Below are 24,362 nucleotides of genomic sequence, written 5' to 3' on the forward strand. Positions count from 1 at the left end.
ATTGTACAGCTAAGGCTGCAATGAATTATTTTAGTAAATCAGTTATTCTATTGATTATTCTGTTAATCAGATTAAAAATTTGGCAAACTGCATATTTTAGGTATTGTATTGCCCAAAGTGCAATAGGAGTTCTGGGTAAAACATATTTACAGACAAAGTATTTATTTATTTATTTATTTATTTTTTTACTAAATCTTAAATACAAAACGTAATTTATTTGATCATTCTGGGTTTAATTATTGCTTTGAATATGTTTTTTTTTTTCCAGAAAATTTTCCTTTTCTTAAGTCTGTATATTCCAGTTAACAATTAATCAATTACTGAATTAGTTGACGATTATTTCAATAATCGATTTGTCACGATTAATCTGATTAATCGCTTCAGTCCTAATTAAAACAGTGACCTGCTTTGGCTTGGGTTGTTTTCCATTTTAGAAATAAAATCACAACTTGTGCTGGAAATGATTCCTGTAAATCTATTTACGTTCCCTCATGCAGCATCTATAGGTCGTCATCAGCTAGTCCTGAATGCATCTGCTACTGACAACAGAGTACACACAGGGAGAACACGCAAACTCCATGCAGAAAGACCCCGGGCAGGGAATCGAACTCAGGACCTTTTTGCTGCAAGGCAAGGCTACCAACTGTACCACTGTGCAGCTCCAATTTCTGTTCTGTACGACAAAAAATTTCGACTCTTCAAACTGCAAAAGATGTCAAAACTCAAACTTTTTTTCTTTTTTTTTGCTTTTGAAATTTGTAGAAAATTTCAGATATTAATCTCAAAATTTCCGAGTTTTTTTTTGTGTGTCAGAATTGTACTTTTTTTTTTTCTACCTTCAATGGCCCTAATATACTGTGGAAGGTTCTTGAATCAGAAGTACTGAATGTATATCTCAGTTTAAAAATATACAATGTTGTAAAATGTAATTAAATGTTATGGTAGAAATCCAACACCATGAAGCTAAGGCTTAAAGTTGCACATTATTCCTACATAGTGCCATTCCACCACTGCAGTTTAAAATGCTCTGTTCTCCAATGTGTCACAAACGTGTTTATTTTTACCAAAATGTTTAGTCTACACTCATCGATAATTCATAAAGCCTCAGCTGGGAGAGCAATTTAAAAGAGGCAAACAACAGCCGTCTGCGCTATGAGATCATTGCTTTAAAAAAAAAAAAAGGAGGCAAACTGTGATCTTTGAGAAAGCACCTTCCTGCAGAGGATCCCTCGCAATACTTGATGAAGCGACAGACTGAAATAGCTTCGCTGGATCATGACAGTGATGCCTAGACAGTTTGATCAAAGCAAAAATAAGGTTGAGACCGTTTGGCTGCTGCGGTTTTGACGAGTGCTGCCTCTCAGATAGCATCTGGATGTGTCGTTGCGGAAGGTCGTTCTGGTGGTCAACTCTCTGAAAGGGCACTTAGTGTCAGTATCAGGTGACGGGCCTGGTGTTTGTGCAGCCCGGTCCTCTACTTTGGTGAAATCTGAAATCAAGCTCTGGTCACAGCTGGAGGTGTCCCAATCAGTTCCTCTCTTTTTATGTGACCCAGAGATTATGTTTTATCGTCAGTATGGCCAGTAGAAAGCTGTGAGGTGTCCCCTTTTTTCTAGGGTTGATTGGAGGACGCGGTGCCACGCAAAAGTTTCTACACCCTTTACGATATTCCACTATTCCTCACTACAACAACAAACACTGACGGACTTAACTGGGATTTTATGTGAGAACACAAAGTATTCATAATCATAAAGTGGAACGACTTTTAAAATTGGTTGGACAGAGAGCATTAACGTGTGTTTTCACATTTTACCACAGATTCTCCATTGGAATTGAGTCTAAACTTTGACTAGGTCATTGATCAAATTTGTTCTGAACCTACAAATATTTGAGGAAAAATGAATATTTTGCCGATTTTGTTTTTCTTTAAAAACTCAAACATTTGCAGACATTTACTCCATAAAATGCTGGAAGGGTTAGTTTTCTGGTGATCCCATTGGATCCACGTTTTCCTAGAACGGCTCCACATCAGTGTTGCAAGATGTTGACCCACTTCTGGCACCAGTGTGCAGGAATTCCAGCCCAGGATGATTGGATTACAATCCTTGGTTTTGCTTCAGTAGCAGAGCGTTTGATGTCAGACCCACCTTTTCTGTGGGATTAAAGTCCAGAGATGTAGCTGGCCACTCCAGAATGTTAATCTCGTTGGTCTGAAACCAAGATGCTGTCCTGTTGGAGTTTTTTCCCCAAGGGCATTGCATCTCTATTGTAAGGAAACAGAAACAGTTAAGGGTTTAGGCTTTTAAGCAGCCTCAGTTCTAGGACCACAAGTTCAGTTCACCTTAAAGTTGAAGTTGTCCAAAGTCTTTGTTGATTTTGAGTGTAGTGTTATGTACTCAAAACATGTTTGGACTTTTAGTGTTTATGTTTTGATCCTTTCCTTCTAGTTTTTTTTCTCATTTCTTGCCATCTTAGTTTATACCTCTTATCATTTCAGTTAGTCTCATTGTTTTGATTTTTCATTTTTCTTTAGATTACTATTTCTTTTTGTTTATTGTTTACATCAATTTCAAGTTTTTTTTCTTATGTTCCCTTTGTTTTATCTTTTATTCTGCTCCCCTTACCAGCTGCTAAGTCATTTCCTTCTTCGCCTCTACCTGCTCCCTTCTCCAGCTGCAGCCACTGACCCATAATTAGCTCTTCTTCCCTCAGTATTTAGGCTCCTTTCTCTCCTTTTACATTTGCTGGACCCTTTCTGTTTGATCCATGGTTTCAGGTATCAGTTTGTCCTCATGTTCTTCTGCCATCCTGTGTGTTCCATTTGTCTTTGTAAGTTTTTAGTTTTGTCATTAAAGAGACTTTTTTCGACGTGAACTTTCCCAGTGCTTTAGTTCACCCTCTGACTGGCCTTTTGTAAAATAAACATTTAGCTAAGAAGTCAAAAACTAAACCACCGCTGGGTGAAGTGTTCCAATCAAGCTGCAATGTGGAGATATATCACTTAGATATATATCAATTTAAAACCACAACATTTTTGAAGCATATTAGTTTTGTTATTTTAGGAATTGAAGATGAGGGAAAAAAAAGTTTCATTCTCCAGCACTTATCCAGTATTTTGGAAAACACCTCAAATAAAATTCCGGGTAAATTTCCAATTTTCAGAGTCAAAACTGTAACCAGCATCATCTGCCGCCCTAAATATGGGCCACCTGTTGGCCTTCATAGAAGAAATGAACTCCTGAATGTATGTCGAGTGAAAGTATTATTTCAGCTAAACAGTGACTGATCTGGTTGTCGATGTTGGACTTCTGTTATTTTGACCGCAGCTGCTGGTTCTGTTGATTTCACCAGACCTAATATTGTCAGACACCCAGCAGGAATGATGAGGAAAGCTTGAAAAGTCAACTTAAGTGTTGCCGTCTCCTCTGCAGGCTGCTGGGTAATAATTTGATTAGTGCGTCATCACAATAAGGTGCTAAATCAGGCCCCTCTTTTACAGACTCAAGTTCATACATCAACGTCAGCGTGGCTCTGACAGCTGTCTTGTCTTGTTTATGAAGCGAATGGAGCGGGATTGGTGGCAGATGCCTTGCAGGCCACATGACAAAGAGTGGGCAAACTCCCTTGTTTGGCTTGACAGGGTTGAGAGCTCCCCTCCTCAGCTGTCAGGAGGGAACATCTGTGTTCTGGCAAATGAGCGATGTTTGTTCTGCGGCGGGAGCAATCGGCCGCCCGCAGCCGTCCGCGGTGACAGCCTTTGTCACGGTCCAGGGAAGGAGCGAGGGGGGGGGGGGCAGAGATGGAGGAGAGGAACGGGAGGGGGTGTAAATCCCTGTATCCAATCCTGGCTGCGGAAATAGAAACGCTCAGCGTTTTATAATTTAGGATGTAGCTCCTTTTCCGGCCCTGAAATCTCTGATTCTGTGGATTACACACTTGCCGTATGCAGCTCTGCTTTTAAAGGGATTATTGCCGAGATAATGAAACACTTTAAGTTGATGCTTACAGTAAAAATACTATATTTTGTGTTGATGCTTAAGACCTCTAAGGCTCTGAAAAAGAAAACGAGCTTCACAGTGCAAAGCAAATTGCAGGGGACAGATTTTACATTTATCTTTTAAATAAAGAAAGTATCACATTGTTTACAAAAGAGCAGAGTGTAAAAAGTGTTGTCTGCCTGAATGGTGAACCTGGTGGGCAGAGGTCAGTTCAAGTTTCCTGCAGTCATTTCAATTCAGTCTGACGCTTCAACTGATCCTAATTATCAAACAGTGCATTAAACTCACTTAGTTATTCAATTTAGTTAAAAAGTTTCTGTCTAAGGAAAATCAGTAGATTGCGTTGAGCCATTGACTTGCAGCATTTACTCCTCCTGGACCAGCAGGGGGCGAAGGTGGGCAATTATGTTGTTGACTTTGACTTTAACAGGAAGATTTTCCCAGGGCATTATCTTTTTAGGTAAGCAGAACAAAGTTTTTGTTCTGCTTTTAATATTGTTAAATTTATTTAAGCTCTAAGTATTTAATATCTAGGTGTTTTTATGGGAATGTGAATCTTTCAGATCAATTTGATTAGCAATTTTTGTCATATTTCACATTTTATTGTATCATGTAGCGCGGGGCGCTGATCTTGGTCTTGTCTTGGTCCCGGATTAGGTGGTCTTGACTACAACACTGGAAATTACTTCTTAACCATGTTTATACACAGCTGTTCAACAAGAAAGTCACCGTCAGGCTTTACTCTAGCTTCTGCGATCTACGCATGAACTTCCTGATTTTTTAGCAATTCAATAAATAATTTGCTTGAGCTGGATTCTTCATCAGAAGGTTGAAATCGACTATCATTGGTGTAATTGTGTCATCTGACTATTTGTGTGACGTGTCGTGTGATTGCTCAGAAGATTGTCGCCGTGTTTTATGCAGGAATGTAGTCGGACATTGATATTTCTCATCAACTAGTCCGTTTCCACTATCCGGTTTGAAGAACTATGTACACTTATACGATTCTTAAAATACCCAAAAGAAAAAAATTCCTTAAAAGACTCTTAAACAGCTAAAAGCTTCTGGATGGACATTTCAATGTTGTTGTACAGAAGAGGCAGTCTGCAAGTAGGTGGCGCTCTCTCTGTAACAGTTTACCTATATGCTTAGGGTGTGACATACACTGAAGCGGATGGTGTGTTCCCAAGTGGTCTGCGCTGTGTGTGAATGTGAATGTCAGCAGCCATGTGACCACGCGTCGACTGTCTGACTTCGAATGAACTGTGGTAGAGGCTTTAGTCAGTCTCCTCTCACACCACAGTCACCACACAGTGATGTTTGCGGAACATTATTATTGAGGGGCTGAAAAGAACTTCTTATTCTTTCAGACTTCCTTCCTTCAGTTGATAAAACAGAAGCTAGTTGTCACTGGCTGGAGGCAGCGTCTATCTCAAGGTCTCAAACATGCTCTGAAATATTCTTAGCAGGGAAAATGACAAGATCGCCTCCAGCCGAAACGCTTACTGAGCTTCCTGGTCAGCAGAGAATGATAATGAAAGACGTGAAACTAAATAAATTCTTCATAAACACTGCAGTTTGAAAATCACAGCATCCTGTGTGAAGTAGTTTCAGCTCATGGTAATATGATGTAGGCCATTCAAGTGTAATTTCCCTGAAAGAAGGTCTGACATGGCTTGTGGCAAATTGCAAACCAGACAATTACAGGGTTTCTTCAGCAATGGTTTTCTTCTTACCACACTTCTATAAAAGACCAGATTATCAGTGGTAAATGATGATGATGTTGACACATAATAAATGCTCTCCTTGGCCTTCACTAATGTTCTCTACAGCCTTCCCTACACCTTCTACAAGCTAGACCCTAGTCAGGTATTGTGCGTAAGCGATTTGATTGACAGAAGACTGCATTTGGTGATTGGTGCGTGGATTTCCATCATTGGATGAGCGAAACACGGTGTCACAAACTCCTCAGATAGCATCTTAACCACAATAAGACCATAATAGTTGGTGAGACGGGGAGCTGGAAATGGATTATTCCTTGGTCAAACCTTGAGGTCCAAACCTATCAATCGTGGCAGAAAAACACAAACATCGTCAACTGTACAGGGCAACCCGCAATGAACAAATATGCTCAGAGATTTTGGAGAAACTGGCTGGCAAAAGGTACAAAAAACCCATAACTTCTTGCACGTTTAGGGCCGGCCCACATTCCCCCTGCCTATATTATCGCACAAATAATGAGGAACACACTGCCAATGGACACATGCTAATCTAGGCTAGGACTGGACCAGACATTTACCAACAAGCGGAGTTCAATAAAACCCAGAGGTCTTAACAGAACAGCTCTGTTTATGCTGGAACTAAATCACACACATTGTATGTAGGGGCATCAGAGCACCACTTCACAGGAAGGAAACAAAGAAAAATCTGAAAAATAATAATAAACAAGGTTTGATGCCTTCAAATGGTACATTTCTATGACACAGAAACAGAGGGAATCACAGTTATGCCTTACTTCATGTTCATCGACCGTAAAATCCCAGTAGAGACAGATTTTTAAGGGAGAACAAAAAAGGCCAACTATGACGTTGTGGCTGTCCCACATGGTCATCTGTAGGAATATTCAACACAGTTACTCTGTAACACAGCCTGAGAAAATCTGAATCTCTTCTTGGCAACAGAACTAGATTACTGGGTGTGCTAGATCTACAGTATGTGCATTTTGCCAGAAGATGATTAATTTTGTTTTGGCTTGTGCGTCTGAATGATTCAGAGCCCTTTTTTGTCAGCCAAAACTCATACAATTGCTTTTCTTTTTCAGATTTTTACTTTTAATTAGAGCATAGGGATTCATAGTATGCGTACAGTTCTTGACCTAGATCGTGGTGAGGGCGGCACCTGTCATTTTTCACTTTTTTCCTTTTTCGTGAATCTGCTTTCTGGTTTCCACCATTTCTACACGAACCCGGCATAGATTCCAAGAAATTTCATTTGTTCTAACAGAACTCAACCTTCCTCCCACCATCAAACCTCAGCAACAGCGTTCAGGCATTCAAGCTGGTTAGAAAATAAAGTCCGGAGTTCATGTGAACTGTGAACTAGAGCATCTTTTATTCATTTCAGAGCCTTGGATGTAAGAAGCGCTCAGCTTGAATTACCGATTGCCTCGTGATTGAGCCGCTCTGACGAACAGTCAGATTGCGGCTTTCCCTCCGGCTCCCCCTCTGTGCGTCACAGAAATCTTTCAGGATTTGAAGGCATCACACCTGTTATTTTATGTTTAGCTCTTTCTGGTTTTCTTTCAGACGTGAAACTAAACAGCATTTTTTTTTTATATATACTGTATATGTGAGGAGGAAGAAAAGGGCCAGAGCAATGCCAGTCCAGCGTCATAGTAGTTGTGGTGCCCACGAACACACCACATCTGCCCTTTCACACACATCTACAGTCCCGTAAAAAAGTTTTCACCCCCTTACAAATTTCTTTTGTTGTTGCTTTTTTTTTGTCACTCTTTGTCGATCAGAAATTACTATCAGACAAAAAAAACCTCAGTCAATACTGCATTTTTAAAATGTTTTGTCTTTTATCAATTTGTCACTCTCAGGACCTGTTCACATAGAAACAAAATTAGGTGTATCCATAAAGGTTCTCAGTCGTTTAGGCTGTGCGTCCACACAGATGCTTTAGTATCATTACGATTTTTCCAGCATATTCTGTGAGTTTTAGCATCTAAGCCACTGAAAGTGTCCATATGGTGCTCATCAAGTGCAGTTAGAGACCATCCAACTGGGAAAACATATCACTGGCATGCAGACTACAGACTGTGAATCCATATCATCTCCACCATAAATAGCGCGTCCAAGCTGTCCTTTGCATTTGAGATATGACAGTATGACACAAATGGCTCAAAAGAAAACAAAACGAAGATTTTAGAGTGTCTGGAACGTCACGCTGGTTTGGTTTGTGAATGCAGAACTGAACTCTAATGTGGGCCAAAGAAGCAAACTCTGGTCTGTCTACAGAGTTAGGTCTTGGTTCGCTTGAAGTGAACTCTGGATACGTGAATGCCAAAAGCAGGAAGCTAACTATACGTAAATACAACCAAAACAAATGTGTGAGCCTAGCCCAGCAGGGAGAAATGGCTCGTTGTTTTTTTACCAGAAAAGAGAAATCCTACAATCTATCTATCCAATACATAATAATGCATGTATTTTCATATGACACTTCCAGCATAGCACACCAAATAAACTTCCTCCGAGAGGAACATGGATGAAAATGTTCAATACCAAGGTCAATATCTGTCGCCCTCGAGACGCCGGCGTCCACGGCAGCTTAAAGTGATCAACTGCGGTTATCAGGCGGCTCGTACTTTGGCCTTTGCTGAAAACAGTAAAATGATTTTTGAAAATTTAGATGGACGAGGCTGGAAATGAATCCATAGATTTTCACTTCAGGTATCAATAAGTCATTAACAAAACCTTGTTAAACAGCAGCTCGACATTTATTTACCTCTCGGAATTATCAACTTGAAAACACTTTGACCTTCTTTGTGAGTCTGTCATATTATTTATTTATTTTTGCAACACTTACTAGTTGCAAAAACTATACACTATAAAGTTGATGTAATTAGAGTTTTTTTTTTTTTTACAATACTAACCACATTCAAATGTATTTTATTTGGAGTTTTGTGAAAGTCCAACACAAAGTAACTCATATTTGTGAAGTAGAAGGAGAAATGACCGAACGGAGAGATTACGTGAAACGTAATATTCAATTTTTACCAAGAAGTCCAAATTAGATGTAGGTCTTCACTTTGACTGGGCCATTTTAATACATGCAGGTCAACGGATCTATACCATTCACTTCATCATAGCAAAAATGAATGACAAGAAATGTACTAAGTGTTTGTCACTGGTCATTTTAAGAACACTATGTTCAGTAAAAGCACAGCTCACCAATGAACAAATGTAAAGGAAAAGAAATCAGCCCGACATCGCAGAGAGCAGGTGAGGAACAAATTCCCTTGTGTTCCTCCTTCTTTGCAAAACAACGTTTGCTATTAATAGGCCAAGGTCGATGGAGTCCTTCACTCGCTAATGAAAAGTACGGTGGCTCTGCGCAATCCCATCAAAGTAGGAAAATAAGTGACACAAATGGGACAACAATGAGAACAGAGGTCAGAATCTGCTTAAAGCCCTTCATTTTGTTAAAGCGCTCGCTGAATCAGACACGCTTTACAGACGATCGCTCTGGAACGGCACCTGCTTTTAGTCGGACGCGCTTTCTATTCGTACGCTGCCGGAAATGCTAAAGATGCCGAATGTGTTGGAATTTCTCTCCTCCCCGCCCCGAGTGATCAGACGGGGGACTTTTGGAGCTAATCGCCCACCAGAGCAACGCAGTTCCAGCTCTGCTGAAATGGCTGTGGGTGGGTCATCTGAACAGGAAGGGGTCATCTTAAACAGCGTGAGATCATGTCGAAAGCAAAACTCTGAACTTCTCAACCTAATTAGGTATTGACTCATTTAGAAAGAGGGATGCTGGTATACAAAAAATGGAAATAAGAAACACTCGTTCTAATTTTGTCTTAGTGAAGTGGGAACCAATTAGCTACACGTGGAACTACACACACACACACACACACCCAAACGCTCCCCCACACTCCGTTTTTTCTTGAACTCGATACATAAATTGGGTTTGTATTAATTAGAATTTTTTAAATGTCAAAGGTAATTGCAAAATTTTTTATTTGTCCGAGGTGCAAAACAAAAAACAATTAAAGCAAGAAACAGTAAAACAATAAAAGCTCACTGGCACCAAATTGATTCTTAAAATAAATAAATAAAAGACAGCGACATTATGGCACATCAAATACACATTTATAATCATAGTAAGGCCTATCACGATCATTTATCCCAGTTATTGTTGCGATAAATTATAATATTTTCAATGTCATTATATTGATGATAATAATAATATTACCATTATTTATTGATCTTTGACAGTTCACTCTCTTAGTTAAGTGCTCACTTTTTTGCAGTGAGCACTTTAAATTTCCAAAATAAAACCCAACCTCCAAAACTGGTCAAATGTAAATTAAGTGGATTATGAAGCAAAATTGTCCTTCAAAAGAAATCTAAAGTTTTAATGTATCATGCAATTAATTGATGAGTTGCTTATTGCGACAGGCTTAAGAGCAAAAAGGAGCACTTCTACTTTAAAGACTTGACAGGACTACTTGGTCGTCACATTTGCTGTGTTTTCATGTTGTCACCTGGCCTAAGCCAAAATCATCCTATGGCAAAAAATAACATATTCCATTATTTTAGGAAGGTGACTATTTGTGGAAACATACCAAACATTACGTCTCGAGCTCACTCATCTGATTTTCATGCAGTCATCATACATGGTTTCACCTCAGTATCATTACTGGGTGTGAAAACAGCTGAAGTTCATCAGCAGCCAGCTAACAACGCTGTGGCTAGACCCTTGCTGCCAGCTGCAGAGGAAAAAAGGGGGCATAACTGGAAATGTGTTGATATATTGTTTTGTCTCAATGTCAGAACAGGTGAGAAAATATATTGGACAGCATGTCAAGTTTAGGGGTCATATATATTGCGTCTGTGAGAAAGTGTTATTTCTCCACCAGAAGCAATAAAGTCGACGCGGACTCCCCGGCAGCGCTGCACCGCCCCGCTAAACTTTCCCAATCGATTTTTTTTTTTTTTCAGAAAAAACCCCCACAATGGGAACAGGACCTACCAATAAATTAATTTCATATCATCTCATAAAATTGCTTATCGCTTCGTCCGCTGCAGCCCAGGCAGAACCTGAACGTTGTTTTCTTCCGTTTTAAGCTCGTTTACCCATCGACACCGCGGGACCACAGGACTGCCAACCCGACTCGGTGAACCGAAGCAGGCAAATCGTAGAGAATACTAAAGCGGCTCGGCTGAAATGAGATGGGTGGTTGTTTACACGACTAGTGAAGAGTCCTCAGGTGGAGCAGGAACTCTGCCTCCTGGCAGCCACAGAGACACCATGACAGTCCGGGGGATAATTACACTTTTCATTTATACTTGGGTTTATTAGTGTTGGTTTCTGCTCGCCTCCTTACTTACCTCGCCGTGCATTTTATGTTTCCTGCTCATGGCAGTCATCTGCATGTCATTATGCGTTTATCTGAAGGCTCTGTTCTGTGCATGCATACATTAGACACAGAGAAGATATTCTCAGACTGAAATGATAATGAGAAAATTTCCAGCTAAAGTTTTGACTTTGTTTCTCCCCAAAAGCTCATTTGAGTTCTTCCTCATGTGACGCATTAAATATACGATGAAACGCTAAGTTCAGCTCGAATAAAATGTCAGAAAGCTGATTTTTAAAAATTCTTTCTTTGATGCTTGAGTCCATATTTCACTGGATATTCAAAACAAATTCACAATAATCACTTTGTATTGTATTGTGTTTTATTTAGCTGGATAGATAGCTGGAAATACTATACTAATAAACTTCACTTGACCTTTACTGCCATCTAAAATCCAGGATTTGACTAGGCCACACTAAAATATACATATTTTTTCCCATGGGTGTTTTGTTTTTTGGAAACAATTGGAGTTGGACCTGGTGGCGTGTGTTGGGTCTTGTTTACTACTGTTTCACCCAATAGAAAGAGCTGCCTCAAAGTGATTAGTAACCAATTTCAACTATTGCACTGTAAGAGCAACATATACAGAAGGCATGTAAATAACGTAGTCTGTATGTTAGCCGATCACACACACACACACACACATTCCCCCCCCCCCCCCCCCCCCCCCCCCACACACACAGCATATTTAAACAGTGTTCAAAATGTCAAATGAACTCTGGCTGGATCCTATTATGTTTCCCTCCAGATAAGAACGTCTCTGAGGTTGATACAAACCACCCAGTCAAGGTTAAAAAATAAAACGGCCTCAAAGTGTAACAAATACGAAGTGGCTCGCGCACCGCTGCGCCGGTGACGACACGGTGCTTTCAGGGACCATGAGATGTCATTTACAGAGCAGCGCGCGCAGACGGCAGTCAACAAATGACGCCGCGTGGCGCTCTGCCGTGCACTCAGTCACCGCTGACTGTTTTTTTCTTCCTCTTCTTCTTCTTCTTCTTCACACATACTCATTGCTGTGAATTACATAGAAACGTCGGCCGGCCACCATCTCCGCCCTGCCTCTATTTCAGAGAGCAAACGCCAACTATAAATCTGTTCCCATGAACATTAGGAGACAGCAGGCAGATAATAGGTTTATAGCTTGAAGGCCACTTGAGAAAATACACACGCCGTACCATTACATGGCTATCACACTCCACAGCCGGGTCAATTTCCTTCACGTATCTCTCCAGTTACCTTGTGTTCGCTGGGAAGCCAAAAAAAGTATTTCTGCTTTGCTGTATGAAGTGAGAAAAAAAAAATCCTTTATTAAAGTAAAACCAAAACTTTTGTCTTTTCTTCCTCGTTCTCAAACTTTGAGTTGTGATGTCATTTACTGTATCGTTCTGCTACCTGCAGAATTTTACCCTTTCATTCACGTCTTTGTGACAGTGAAGTGCTTTCTGGTCTTCTTATCATAAAAAGTTTATTTTAAAAAACCCACAAACTTCACCTCTCACTGCATTGCAGATGCATTTACCTGATATGCACTGATCTGAAAATTTGGATGTTCAATACTGATGTTGCTCTTGTGCCTGATAACCAATATGTGCCGATATTTCATACATTTCCCTATACGTTTGACACCTTGAAAAGCTTCTTAGCTTCAGTTAAAACTCCCACAATCCTTCACTGCATCACAATCACTGTCACATGATCAAACAGATACCATGGTTAGTATTTGTTTTCTTCCCTCTGCTTTCAGAAACACGAACTGCAAAAAGCTGGAAATCAATACTGACTGTTAGTATCGGCCCAGTTTTACTTATTGGACCAATACGATTTGCTAAAAAAAAGGCTAACAATGGTCAAAATTATACGTAAAAATGACTAGCATTGGCTGATACACAGGTTAAAAAAAGGACTTAGACTGGCCGATACCAATATGTAAAAAAATTACTAATGTTGGCCAATACCTTATGCTAAAAAAAGGAGACATATTGGCCGATACCAATATGTTTAAAAATTGGCTAATGTTGGTCCTCATCGATATGTTGACAAACGTTGCCCTTATAGATATGTTAAAACTTGACTCATATTGACGATACCGATGTTGTGCCGATATATCGTGCATTATGACTCAGGATTTCATTCACTGTAAATCCCCAGCCAGGAGTTTGATAAACACAATTTCTCTCAGATGTTAGACTTTTTGGCTCTGTAAACATTACATTTCTGTGTTTGTATTGGAGGTGGGATGAACAAAGTCCTCCCCAGCATGTGAATGTCAAATATAGTGTGCAGTTTGAACAGTTTTCTGAATAATGTTTATATATATATTTTTGGATGTTTTTCTGTAGCAACTACTCTTCTAAGAGTTTGACTTTTAATCCATCAGAGTGACAAAGTTGCTTCTTTACACGTCAACAGTAACATTCCTTTTTACTTATGATAATATTTTCTCTCCCCTGCTATTGAAGTTATATAATCCAGGAAACATCTTACCAGTTTATTATTCAGAACGATCATTTTCTTAGAAGTGAGTTTTTAAGAATGGACAAGCAGGGAGATGGTAATGAAACTCATCCTTCAGCAACACGCTCATGACAGGCGTCACTTTCTAATTGCAGAGCAAACTAAAACATCTCTGTCTTGTTTTTCCTTCCCCCTCCTCCCACTCAGAATTCCTCTGCGATTCTGTCGGGTGCAACAAAACCTTCATAAAAGGTCATGTTTGCCCGGCGAAAAATAAACTTAATTACACAAATAATCTGAGATCCCCTGATGAGGTTTAGCCGATCTATATGTCAGCGCAGCCGGCGGATGAGAGGCGCGAGGCGGCAAATGAGGCAGAAACGCAGCTTGTAACGCTGTACGCGTCCGCCACGCGATACGGCGGTTGTTCCGGTAATCACCGTGCCGCTCCTGCATCCTTGTTTGAAATTTGATCGTGGCCTGTCAGTGATAACGCCCCGCGCCAGATGGTTTTACGCAGCGCAGTCCTCGGCTTCATGCACACTTCATTAGGGAGGGGATGCGGAGGGAAGAGACGTACCTTTCGGAGAGATGAATTCCTTCTACAAGTATAGGAGGTTCACCGGAGGAAAGGGGCTTAAGCTACAGATGCACAGGGTGTCATGAGCTTTGATAACAATGCAGTGAAAAAGGACTTTATGTATTTGTCTCCTCTGCAGATTCTGTTTTCTGTCACACCGAAATGTGTCAAATCATCAAATGTCTCCAAACTTAAATATCACACAAAGATAAGTCGAGTAAATACATGATGCAGTTCTCAATACTGCAAAAATACAAAATGTTACCAAATACTTTTGGTCTAGTTTCGAGTGCAAAAGTGTGAGTACAGTTAAAAAAGATAAATCTAACTTAAAAGTAACTTTTCTGCAAAAAAAGAGATTGTTTTAAGTCAATAATTCCTTATTATTGTTGAAAATGTACTAATTCCATAGGCAGCAGATTATTTCACTTATAAGCTGCAACTAGAACTTTTTCATCAGCATAAAAGTTTTATTGACTCTAGACAAGCATATCTTGCTGAAAAGCCACTTATATAAGTTAGTTTTGTCTTATTTCAAATATATTTGGACTAGAGACTAGACCATAAAATCTTGGTAAGATTTTGAGTTTTTGCAGTAAAAAGGTGATTTTATGAGGGGGAACAAACCAGCCAAACCAAATCAAAGCTGGCTGTGATTAGCCACATTTTCAGTTCAGTTTCAGCAACAATCTTCTGGTCAGAAAGTCAAACAGCAAGATACCTTCCTTTAGTGGTTCCAGTTAAGTTATTTCTTTGTTTAGTTCTTCTAGCTTTCCCCCTGTTGTGTTTCTAGCTTTTCTTATCTGGTTACTTTAGGTTGCATTTGGTTATGTCTGCATCCATGCCCATCTTCCTTTAGTAATCCTAGTTAGGTTATTTAGTAGCGCCACCACAGGCGAGGGGGAGGAACAGGTTTTCAGTCTGGACTTGGTTATCTTTGCCTGGTAAACATGTTGTCTGATGATCTGAACTCACCTTTCTCTCCTCTCTGTCCCAGGATGAGTGAGCGGTGTATGCAGATCAGAAGCAAAGGGGCTCTTCTTGTTATGGTGCTTGTGGTCGGAGTCCTGGAGCTGTCCAAGTCGACAGAAGGGACGACAGGTGAGCCCCGCAGACACAAAGGCAACAACTGCTTTTATTATGCAGGAAATGGGGAGGAAAAGCTCTCTGCCTCTCTCTCTCTTTCTTGGCTGTCAGCATCTGGACTCTTCCTCCCATGGAAACATGGCGGTAAGGTCACATCTGACTGGGAGGAAGGCATTATTCTTGGGCAAGCAGAGTGAGTCAGTAATTTGGCAGGGAGAGCGAACGCAGCGCAGCATGGTTTGGCAGAAATATGCAAAGTGAGCAATTTCCTTGCAGCCTGCTACAGTGACTTGGAAAGCATTTCCATCTTTTGAACTTTTCCACATTTTGTCACATTACAACCACAAACTTTAATGTATTGGGGTTTGACGCTGTAGACCAACACAAAGCGCTGCGTACCGGTGTCGACTATTTGAAAAGGATGAGGCTGAAGAATGTTTTCCTCTTTCTTCTGCGGAAGTAACTCAACCTCAGTCAGTCCAGATGCAGTTCCTCTGTTGGATCTGACTGAACCATCTCAGCACATGCTTTGGACTGCAGCAGCTCAACGCTCCGGGTCATTGTCCTGCTGCAAGACGAACATCTGTCCCAGGCTCAAGTCTTTTAGAGCTTTCTCAGGTTTGTTCTAGATGCTCAAATCCAGTTTTGTCTTTGAGGGTGCTTTCACACCTGCCCTGTTCAGTCCGCTTTAATCAAACTCTAGTTCATTTGCCTTGATAGTCCGATTCATTTGTGGAGGTGTGAATGTATAAATGACCAAAAAGTGAACTCTGGTCTGCCTATAAACCTTGGTCTTGGTCCAGTTGAAGTGAACTCTGGTGCGGTTCAAATGCCAATGTGAACGCCAAGCGCAGGGCCTTCTGGGTAAAATAAACACTTCATAGCTCTAGCAGGAGAAATGGCTTGTGGCCTTTAACCAAGGACAAAGAGAAATCCTCAAAATGCTAATATCTGATGCCACTCCATTTTCGTTTGTATTTCTTGAAGAGGAAAGTTGCACTCAGTGTCTTCCTCAGAGGTTTCCATATCATTGGTTCTTGGTGCAGCACCACCACAGGTGAGGAGGTGAAAAAGTTTTTCAAAGGATTTGGTTAATTTGACTGTGCAGAGTTACAGAGGACGGCAGCAACTGGAAATGTAACAAATGTTGCAACTTTGGTCTCTAATCAAACTGAGTCTACCGGACCATCAGGTGGGAAAACTCCCTTAAAATTTTGGGTTATTTCTTTCCTACGTGGTACTAGATAAATCAGGTTTTGGAGAATAAATGGATTCTACAGTTAAACCATCTCCACATATATTTATATAGAAGAATACAAAACGTTTCTCATCTTTTCTACTGTTATAAAACATCATTATGGCGCTACTTTAAAACGGTGTTTACTGAAGTGAGGTTGTATGTGTTATAAAAAAGTTTAAAATCCACTTGAACACATGTAAGATTTCCTATAGTGCAATATACTGTACATTTAATATGTTATTTTCCCTTCACCCTACAGAGTCAAATACATTCAACAACTTTTATCTCACCAAGTCTTATCATATGTAACGTAGTCGTGTGTGGAGTGTGCAGTGGTATTGATGGGAAACCAGATTAGTGCAGAAACAGGAGCCGGCTTTGCCATCCATGTCGGGATGTAAACATGTTTTGCTGCAGAAACTCATCTGATTCATAGACGATTCTGTTTTCATTAAAACTGAGTGACTCTCTGCGCAAATTTGGGATGGCATCGCTGTCCCCGTCTCCTGGAAAACATTGGCTTTATGAATGTGAACGGTGTGTTTCGGTGCCACCTGCATGGCTTGGCATGATGAGCGGCTTGTATGTCCAAGACGGTTTGGTTTGTTTTGCAGAGGGAACAGTTTGATGCGATTGTGACAGCAGACATTTGCATGTGTGCAGGAAGGTTTTCTGAGGTGGTTTTGTAAGCAAACAAAAAAAACTTCATTACCTAAAAGCACACTTTTTCAAATTGGATACAGTAAAGCATGCTTTGGCAATTTATTTATTTTTTTAATATCAAAAATCCGTAATGAAATCAAAATGTTAAAATAGAAACCTTTTTCATTTTTGCGCAAAAATATTGGAAGATTGCTTTAATTTTCCTTTCATGCTTAAAGTATTAGAAATTTGCCAGAACTATTATTACACAGACTTTAACACGCTAAAAGTTTTAATGCTGTTAATACTTTTATTTTATTTTATTTTTTACATATAAACATTCTGGTTAATTAAAAGTATTTTCCAGCGTCTCTTGTTATCATTTTGTGAAGCAAAAATGAACCTCATGGCTGGTGCGTCAGATTTATGGGTGTACGAGAAACATGCGAATACAAAGGTTCCAGCTTGGAACTTTTGCATATGAAAAAACAAATGAACAAACTAATGAACAATACTTATTTAATGTGTTGGGTATTTTTTTCTCAAAAGCATAGAAGATACAGACACACCCAGCCTGAAATACCTTCTTACCCTTGCAGGGTGTCTGTGGCATGTTCTCCTATCTTTCCTATTTTGAAGATCAGCCAAAGAAAGGCTTTTCTATTAAGTCTTTGCATACCTTATGGAATTAGGAACAAATACCTATTACAATTTCCTGGATACTCTTAAAAAAAAACATGTTAAATTGAAAAACATGGTAATTTTCTTTAGTATGTATGAAAATATACCAATATATATATTTTTTCTTACTATTTTTTGACCAGATTACATTTTAGTTAGATAAAAACAAAAGTATTTGTTAGTGTGAGATTAAGCTGCATTTGTTTTGAGGCTTCTTCAGCCTCACCGGGGTCAGTAAATGTGGAGAGTTGTTGTACGACTCCCAACAAAATCTCGTATAAAGCAGCAAACAAACCCTCTTTGTAATTGGAAAATCTCTTCTTTTTTTATATATATATATATATATTCATAAAACTAGCAAGGCCACGTCTGGTGTGGAATTTCCCATTCCGAACAGAATTTTTCATACTTTACGTCCAGCTGGCCAAGTGGGAGGAAAGAGTTTAAATTCTGACCTTCAAGCCGCACCGGGCCGATCCCCGCAGACTCTTTCCAGCCTTGATTTTCAGCCTCCATGACGGCGAATCACTTAGCAAAAAAAAATCAAAGCACACACTTTGTACAGGGCGGCCTTGAACCTGCGAGGAGTGAAATATATTTGACAGCTCTTGCTCTTTATTTTCAGGTATTAGTGGGTCCGGGGCGCCGCGCGGGAAGCCGCCGATTCACTTTGCAGTAAATCACCTGAGGTGCTTTGCATTCCGCTGTTAACGTTACAATGATGTAGAACTTTGATGTTCTGACTTATAGCTGATGCTGCCCGCTCCAAAGATCATTACTTCCTCTGCGCCTTCCATTTTCTGCAGTTTGCAGTAAAAATGAGTTATGTGGAAAAAAAAAAAACAAGCACCCGGTCGAAAAATAAGGAAGAAAAACTTTGCCAGACGTCGCCCGTACTCCACTTTTTAGGCTTTTCACAATCTCAAATCAGTGTTCGGAAAATTCCCCCCACATGGAAGGTGGAAGGTGCACCCGGTGCTGCATACAAACTTATGCAATGATCACATTATCATTCGCAACAGCTGCATGAATAAGACAAAGTGTGCGTTCTGCTTTGGCAGACTCTCCAGAGACCGATGTATAAACGCTTCTTGAGTAGAATCTTTTCAGCGCCGCACCAGGAGAGGAGAAGAGACCGTTCTTTTTAGCTGAAAGCTGATTTAGTGCCACAGATGGAAAATAAAAAAAAACAACAAAAAAAAACAGGTTGCTTCGACACGAGGGTCTCATAGTTTCTGTTTCTGGAAACGGAACGTATTTTTAAACCGAAGAGGATCAGGGCCACAAAGACACAAGAATTCATGATTTCAATCTCTCACTTTTAATTTCTGACTTCCGTGTAAAATAGCCATTAATTGCGTTCAAAAAGTTCAAATATGTAATTAATTCATCAAAATGAACACATTAAAGTTACAGCTCTCATACTATAATATCAGGTGTCCCTCAGGGAGCGATACATGCTACCCTGAACTTTCTAACATATTGATAACTTGAATTCTCACGTTGTTCATCCCTGGAGGATACACTGACAGCTTTAACATGCAACATATAAAATATGATATTGTAGAAAATATGTTTGAATGTTTGACTGTAGAAATAAAAAAAGGAAAACAAATTGTATAACATATTTATAAGGCGCTCCAGGAACATGTATTGACACATTTAATAATAAATTAGCGTCTACATTCAGCAAAATTCATTGCATTAGGTTAAAATTGTGTGTGGTAATATTAATATAGACATTAAAAAAAACCACAGATATTATTAACACAATCTATTTTCTTTTTCTAGTAATTGTTAGTACCAAGTGGAACATCTAGTACTGCTACTTTAATGTATGACATATTTATAAATGCAGTTTACAATGACACACTCTCTGGTCTTCTTATAAATCATACTGACCATTTTTGCCTGTTTCTGTAGTTTTTCCAAAACAGAAAATCATAAGTGGGATCATGCGACAAAAAAACATCTGAGCTGCTGCCTTCAAAGCAAACTACTTAGGTCGCTGCAGTGGACAAAAGCAAAGAATAGTTATTAGAGATTCTAATCCATTTTTTATTGAGATTCAAAAATATGCGTGACTGAAAGGCGTTCCTATAAATACCAGAAATGATTCTCTGAACATTCTGTAATTCCAGTTTACCAGCGCACCACTGGGTCGTTGTGTCTCCTATGAACACCGCCGTTACGACTTCCTCAATAAAACATCTCCAACTCGGTTTTGAAAGTACAGTAAATGTCAAACTTTCTGCCATTTCCAACATCAAGTATTAATAACTTCCCCCCCAGACTTTCTCCGGAAACACGTCTGAAAGTTTCCATGCATGGCCGCTTTTTCTCTTTGCCTTCGCTGGGAGACGGTGAGCGTGACAGCAGCAGTAAACACCAGGAGAGAGGATGGATGGATGGATGGATGGATGGATGGATGGATGGATGGATGGATGTTACCGGCGACATGCAGGCCCCAGCTGGGAACAGATGCACGTTTAGCCACCAGGACGCAGCGTCCCGCTATCGTCGTCTTCTTACAAGAATGGAGAAAAAGAGATGAGAGAAGGAGCAAACGGCAGCGTGAGGGCTCCTCTCAGCGGGTTTAGGACCAGAACGCAGAGATTCCTCCGTGAAGCACTTTCCCTGCGTGCTTTTGCTGCTGCAGGAGAATCTGGGCAGGCATCCAAGTGGAACTCCAAATCCAGTCAAAACACCACAGCCTCTCAGCATGAAACTGCTGGCAGAAATTCCCTTTCAAGCATCTGCGGCGGTTCGGCACGCCGCGTGTTTGTCTTTCATATCACTCCGTGTTTGGCAGCCGGCGCATGAGGAAGGCTCCCACTAATTTAGCTCGACTACCTGCGTTGTTTTTTAATGCTCCAAGAGAAACAGGTGGGATTGTAAGAGGAAGCAGGTTATCAAAAGTAGCAAATGACTGTATAATCAGAACAGCACTTCTATTCCTGCTCCTTCGCTGTTAATACTGGAGCTGTAGTTTCCTGGCATCTTTTTGCTCCTATTTCTTTGAGGCGGACAGCAGTAAAGCACAAGGCCTTTCACAAACTGCAGAGTAAAACTGTAGAGTATTTATTAGGATTTTGAGAGTGTAATTCTGAAGTGTAATGAAATTTAGTCCATGCTTTAAATTATTATTTTTTTGAACGTATTTGAATTCAGCCACCTTTTATTTCGATCCCCACTAAATAAAACCAGCACAATCAGTGAACAGAGTCCAGAAGTGAAGCCAGTGAACACTGGTCATGTATGGCTCCAATTGAAATGTGAATTTTGAGCAAATCTTTCATATATCAAAAAAAAGGACAAGAAAAAGTAGGAATGCACTGATGTGAAAATTTGGGCTGATATCTGCAATATGTCAGATGTTGATATTGCTGTTACCATGGCAGTTCAAAGTGCTTTACATTGTGAAGACATAAAAAAATATGATAAACACATCATGTAGTGAACAGTTGTGAAAACCAATAACAATTTGTAAAGTGCCAACGTTAAAGTCATCAATACACATCAAATATGTTGGTCAAGGATCCATTTATTATCAAAAGCAACTGTAGACAAGTGTGTTTTTAGTCTTTATAGCTCACAGTTAATATTTACCAATATCTCACATATTATATACATATTATATGTTTCACTGTTCTTTCACTGCCTTCAAAAACCACGACCACACCACTGGCTTCACCGCCTCTTCTCTAGTTCAAGCTAAACTCCCCACAATCCTTTGCTGCATCACTATCACAACACATGACCAATCGCTCGTTAATATCAGCTGAGTTTTATTTATCCAACTGATATTGATATTTTAAAAAGCGACCATCAGTGCCAGTGCTGGTAGATCCAAATGTGAATTAGCCGTGTTCCCGTCTACTGGTGTAGAGCGAATCAACCGGGCTACGCAAAGCGCAATTCTGTCTGATGTTAACGCCATGCTTGGCTGTAGTAAACAGGAAGTGGAGGTTGCTAAGTAGCATGGAGCATACTTCTCCGAAAAATGGAGGGAGATCTCCCCTCTGAGCAGTGGATGAGAAGGTTTGTTATGTCAGACCTTATTCAGCAAACCTGTCTCCTTTAGCGCATTAACTCTTCTTTTGGAAAACCACCTCAAGCGAGCACAAAAACCTTTTTGCAAAATCTGGGAAGTCATTTGAAATTTTGCAGTTTCCATCAACCTTTTCCAATGCAATACTTCAAAAGAAACGCATAAACTTTTAAATTCAACTGTATAAATTATAGACCGTGGATCGTTTTTCTTCTACTTCACAAACATTGACCACTAAGTTTGTGGCTGTGATGTTGCAAAATTTGAAAAAGTGCAAATAAGTCCGAATGTCATTGGACCAGTTTGGAGAAAATGAAGGAAAAATTAGCTTAGTTAGCTTTAATCCAAAAAGCTACTGAATAGTTTGCCACATTATTTCGTGAATCTCTTTGAGCCAAGATGACGATTCCATTAAATCCTCAGTCAAACTGTTTCCATCCTTCAGTCCCGGAACCTGAAGCTGATTAAACGGGATCCGTTGAGATCTTACAGTGTGAACAATTAAGAAACGGTTTTCATGCTGTCATTTCCACACTTTCTGTTTACCCCAGCAGCAGATAGTCCCTCTGCAGGGGAAAAAAAGACACCTCATGAAAATGTCACATGCAATTAAAACAGGATGGGAAAGCTCATCCTCTAAATAATTCAGACAATGGAGCGTGATCTGGAAATTGGCTCCAAATACTGCAGAGCTGCACTTTCCTCCTCACATATTGAAGTTTTCTTTGTAAAAAACAAAAAAAAAGAGAAAAAAAACAAGCTTCCTTCCTCTGAGTAACTATTTAAATAATGTCACATTTATGGTATACTTTTTCAAATCCTGAAATCTTTTCAATGTCCCCATCTTTACTACTTCAGAGGTTTGCCATCCTGTCCTTGAGGGCCACAGTCCCGCAACCTTTTAGCTGTGTCTCTAGTCCACAAGATATGAATTCCCTCCCCGGTTCAGTCAGGACTTCCAGAGTCCTGATAATGACCTCATTATTTTTGTTCAGGTGTGTAGAAGAAACACATTTACAGTTTACAGGACAGCAGGCCTGGAGGACTGGAGTCCAGCATGTCCAACACTCGCTGGTTGTTCACTAATCGAAGTCCACACTGCTAGTTTTAAACACATCCCTTACAATTCTGATCAGAAATTATTCATTTACACAAAATTAGCAAAATCTGATGGTCTTTCACTACTGGACTCTGCATAAATTACATAATAAAAGTGACAATAGCGACACCAAAGTGACCTATTATGCTTCCTTGAACAGGTTAGGATATGGACTACAAAATATGTTTTTTATTGTTATTATTTGCATAAAATCATTCTTATATAATGTGATATTAGTTGTGCCTGCGTTGAACTCCTGTCAGAATGATTTGTTTTAGGGCCTCTCATCGCTCTAAATCTGCTGCTGGCCACGCCCCCCACCCAACTCAACGTTTACACTCGCACGTGAAAATGTCTGCAAACAAATGCGTAATTACATACGGCCGTATGTCTATGAAAAGCAGAAGTGGAGCCTCCTGTACAACCAACAAGAAGGCAGCAAATGGTTTCTGGATGTAAAGTCAGCAACAAAACTCTCGTCTTTTCCAGCAGTCATTATTCAGCGCTTACAGCGGTGAAACCAGCTGACTAAACGTGCTGGAGTTAAGTTTGTGTTGCTAGGTGACAGGCTGGGCGGCGCTGGTATTGCTAGGTTACGGGCAGTGCCTGCTGATTCATCTCATTACATTCTGGAGGTTTTTGAAATGGCTCGTTTTCCAGGCAACAAACATCATAAACTCAGTCCCAGAAAATGACCAAACTTTTTTTTTTTGAAAGCAGTAGAAACTGAAATGTAAGTACGAAAATATGCAAAATGTGAATTTTGCATTATATGTCTCCATTAATCTCAGTGGTTGTATCATGACAGAATGTATGAAAGTTCATGGGGTATGGATACATATGTGCATATCCACAGAGAACAAATATTACATGCCCTTTAAAGGTAATTTAGTGATTACCTTTAAATCACTAAATAGTGGTCTTCATTACGTTTCAGGCCTAGTCAAAGGCCAGTGCTGTGCATGTTGAGGGTAATTCCTCCCCCTTCCTTTTTTCTCTTTCCCCCACAGCTGCGCACCATGTCCGAACGGGGACCTGTGAGGTGGTGGCGCTGCACCGCTGCTGCAACAAGAACAAAATCGAAGAGCGGTCGCAAACAGTGAAGTGCTCCTGCTTTCCGGGCCAAGTGGCCGGTACCACCAGAGCCGCCCCGTCCTGCGTCGATGGTACAGTCCACTCATTCAATTATTCATTAGGAATCTTCTATTCTATAGATGTAGATAGAATTCTTCTGTTGTTTTTTTTTTTTTTTTTTTTTGCTGATGCTTCTTTGCACAAGTCTTGAGGAATAGACTTGCTGATCTCATCACAACTTCCCGAACACTCAGTTTGAAAAGTTGGAAAGATACTGAAAGGCTGTTGGAGTGCAACGTGTTCCTCA

At 40.0% G+C, this 24,362-nt stretch overlaps 1 protein-coding gene across 1 annotated transcript in view; it reads left to right on the forward strand.

The window, feature by feature from the left end:
- The window catches only part of LOC116736603 (chemokine-like protein TAFA-2), an 86,562-nt gene that overhangs the window by 51,921 nt on the left and 10,279 nt on the right, over positions 1-24,362 (forward strand). Inside the window, exons 2-3 of the mRNA XM_032589165.1 lie at positions 15,180-15,283; positions 23,992-24,147. Of these exons, the coding sequence (XP_032445056.1) occupies positions 15,181-15,283; positions 23,992-24,147 (259 nt within the window). The 5' untranslated portion in view covers position 15,180. The remainder of the gene's footprint in view (positions 1-15,179; positions 15,284-23,991; positions 24,148-24,362) is intronic.

The sequence above is a fragment of the Xiphophorus hellerii genome, chromosome 17, assembly GCF_003331165.1.
Source record: "Xiphophorus hellerii strain 12219 chromosome 17, Xiphophorus_hellerii-4.1, whole genome shotgun sequence".
NCBI lineage: Eukaryota > Metazoa > Chordata > Actinopteri > Cyprinodontiformes > Poeciliidae > Xiphophorus > Xiphophorus hellerii.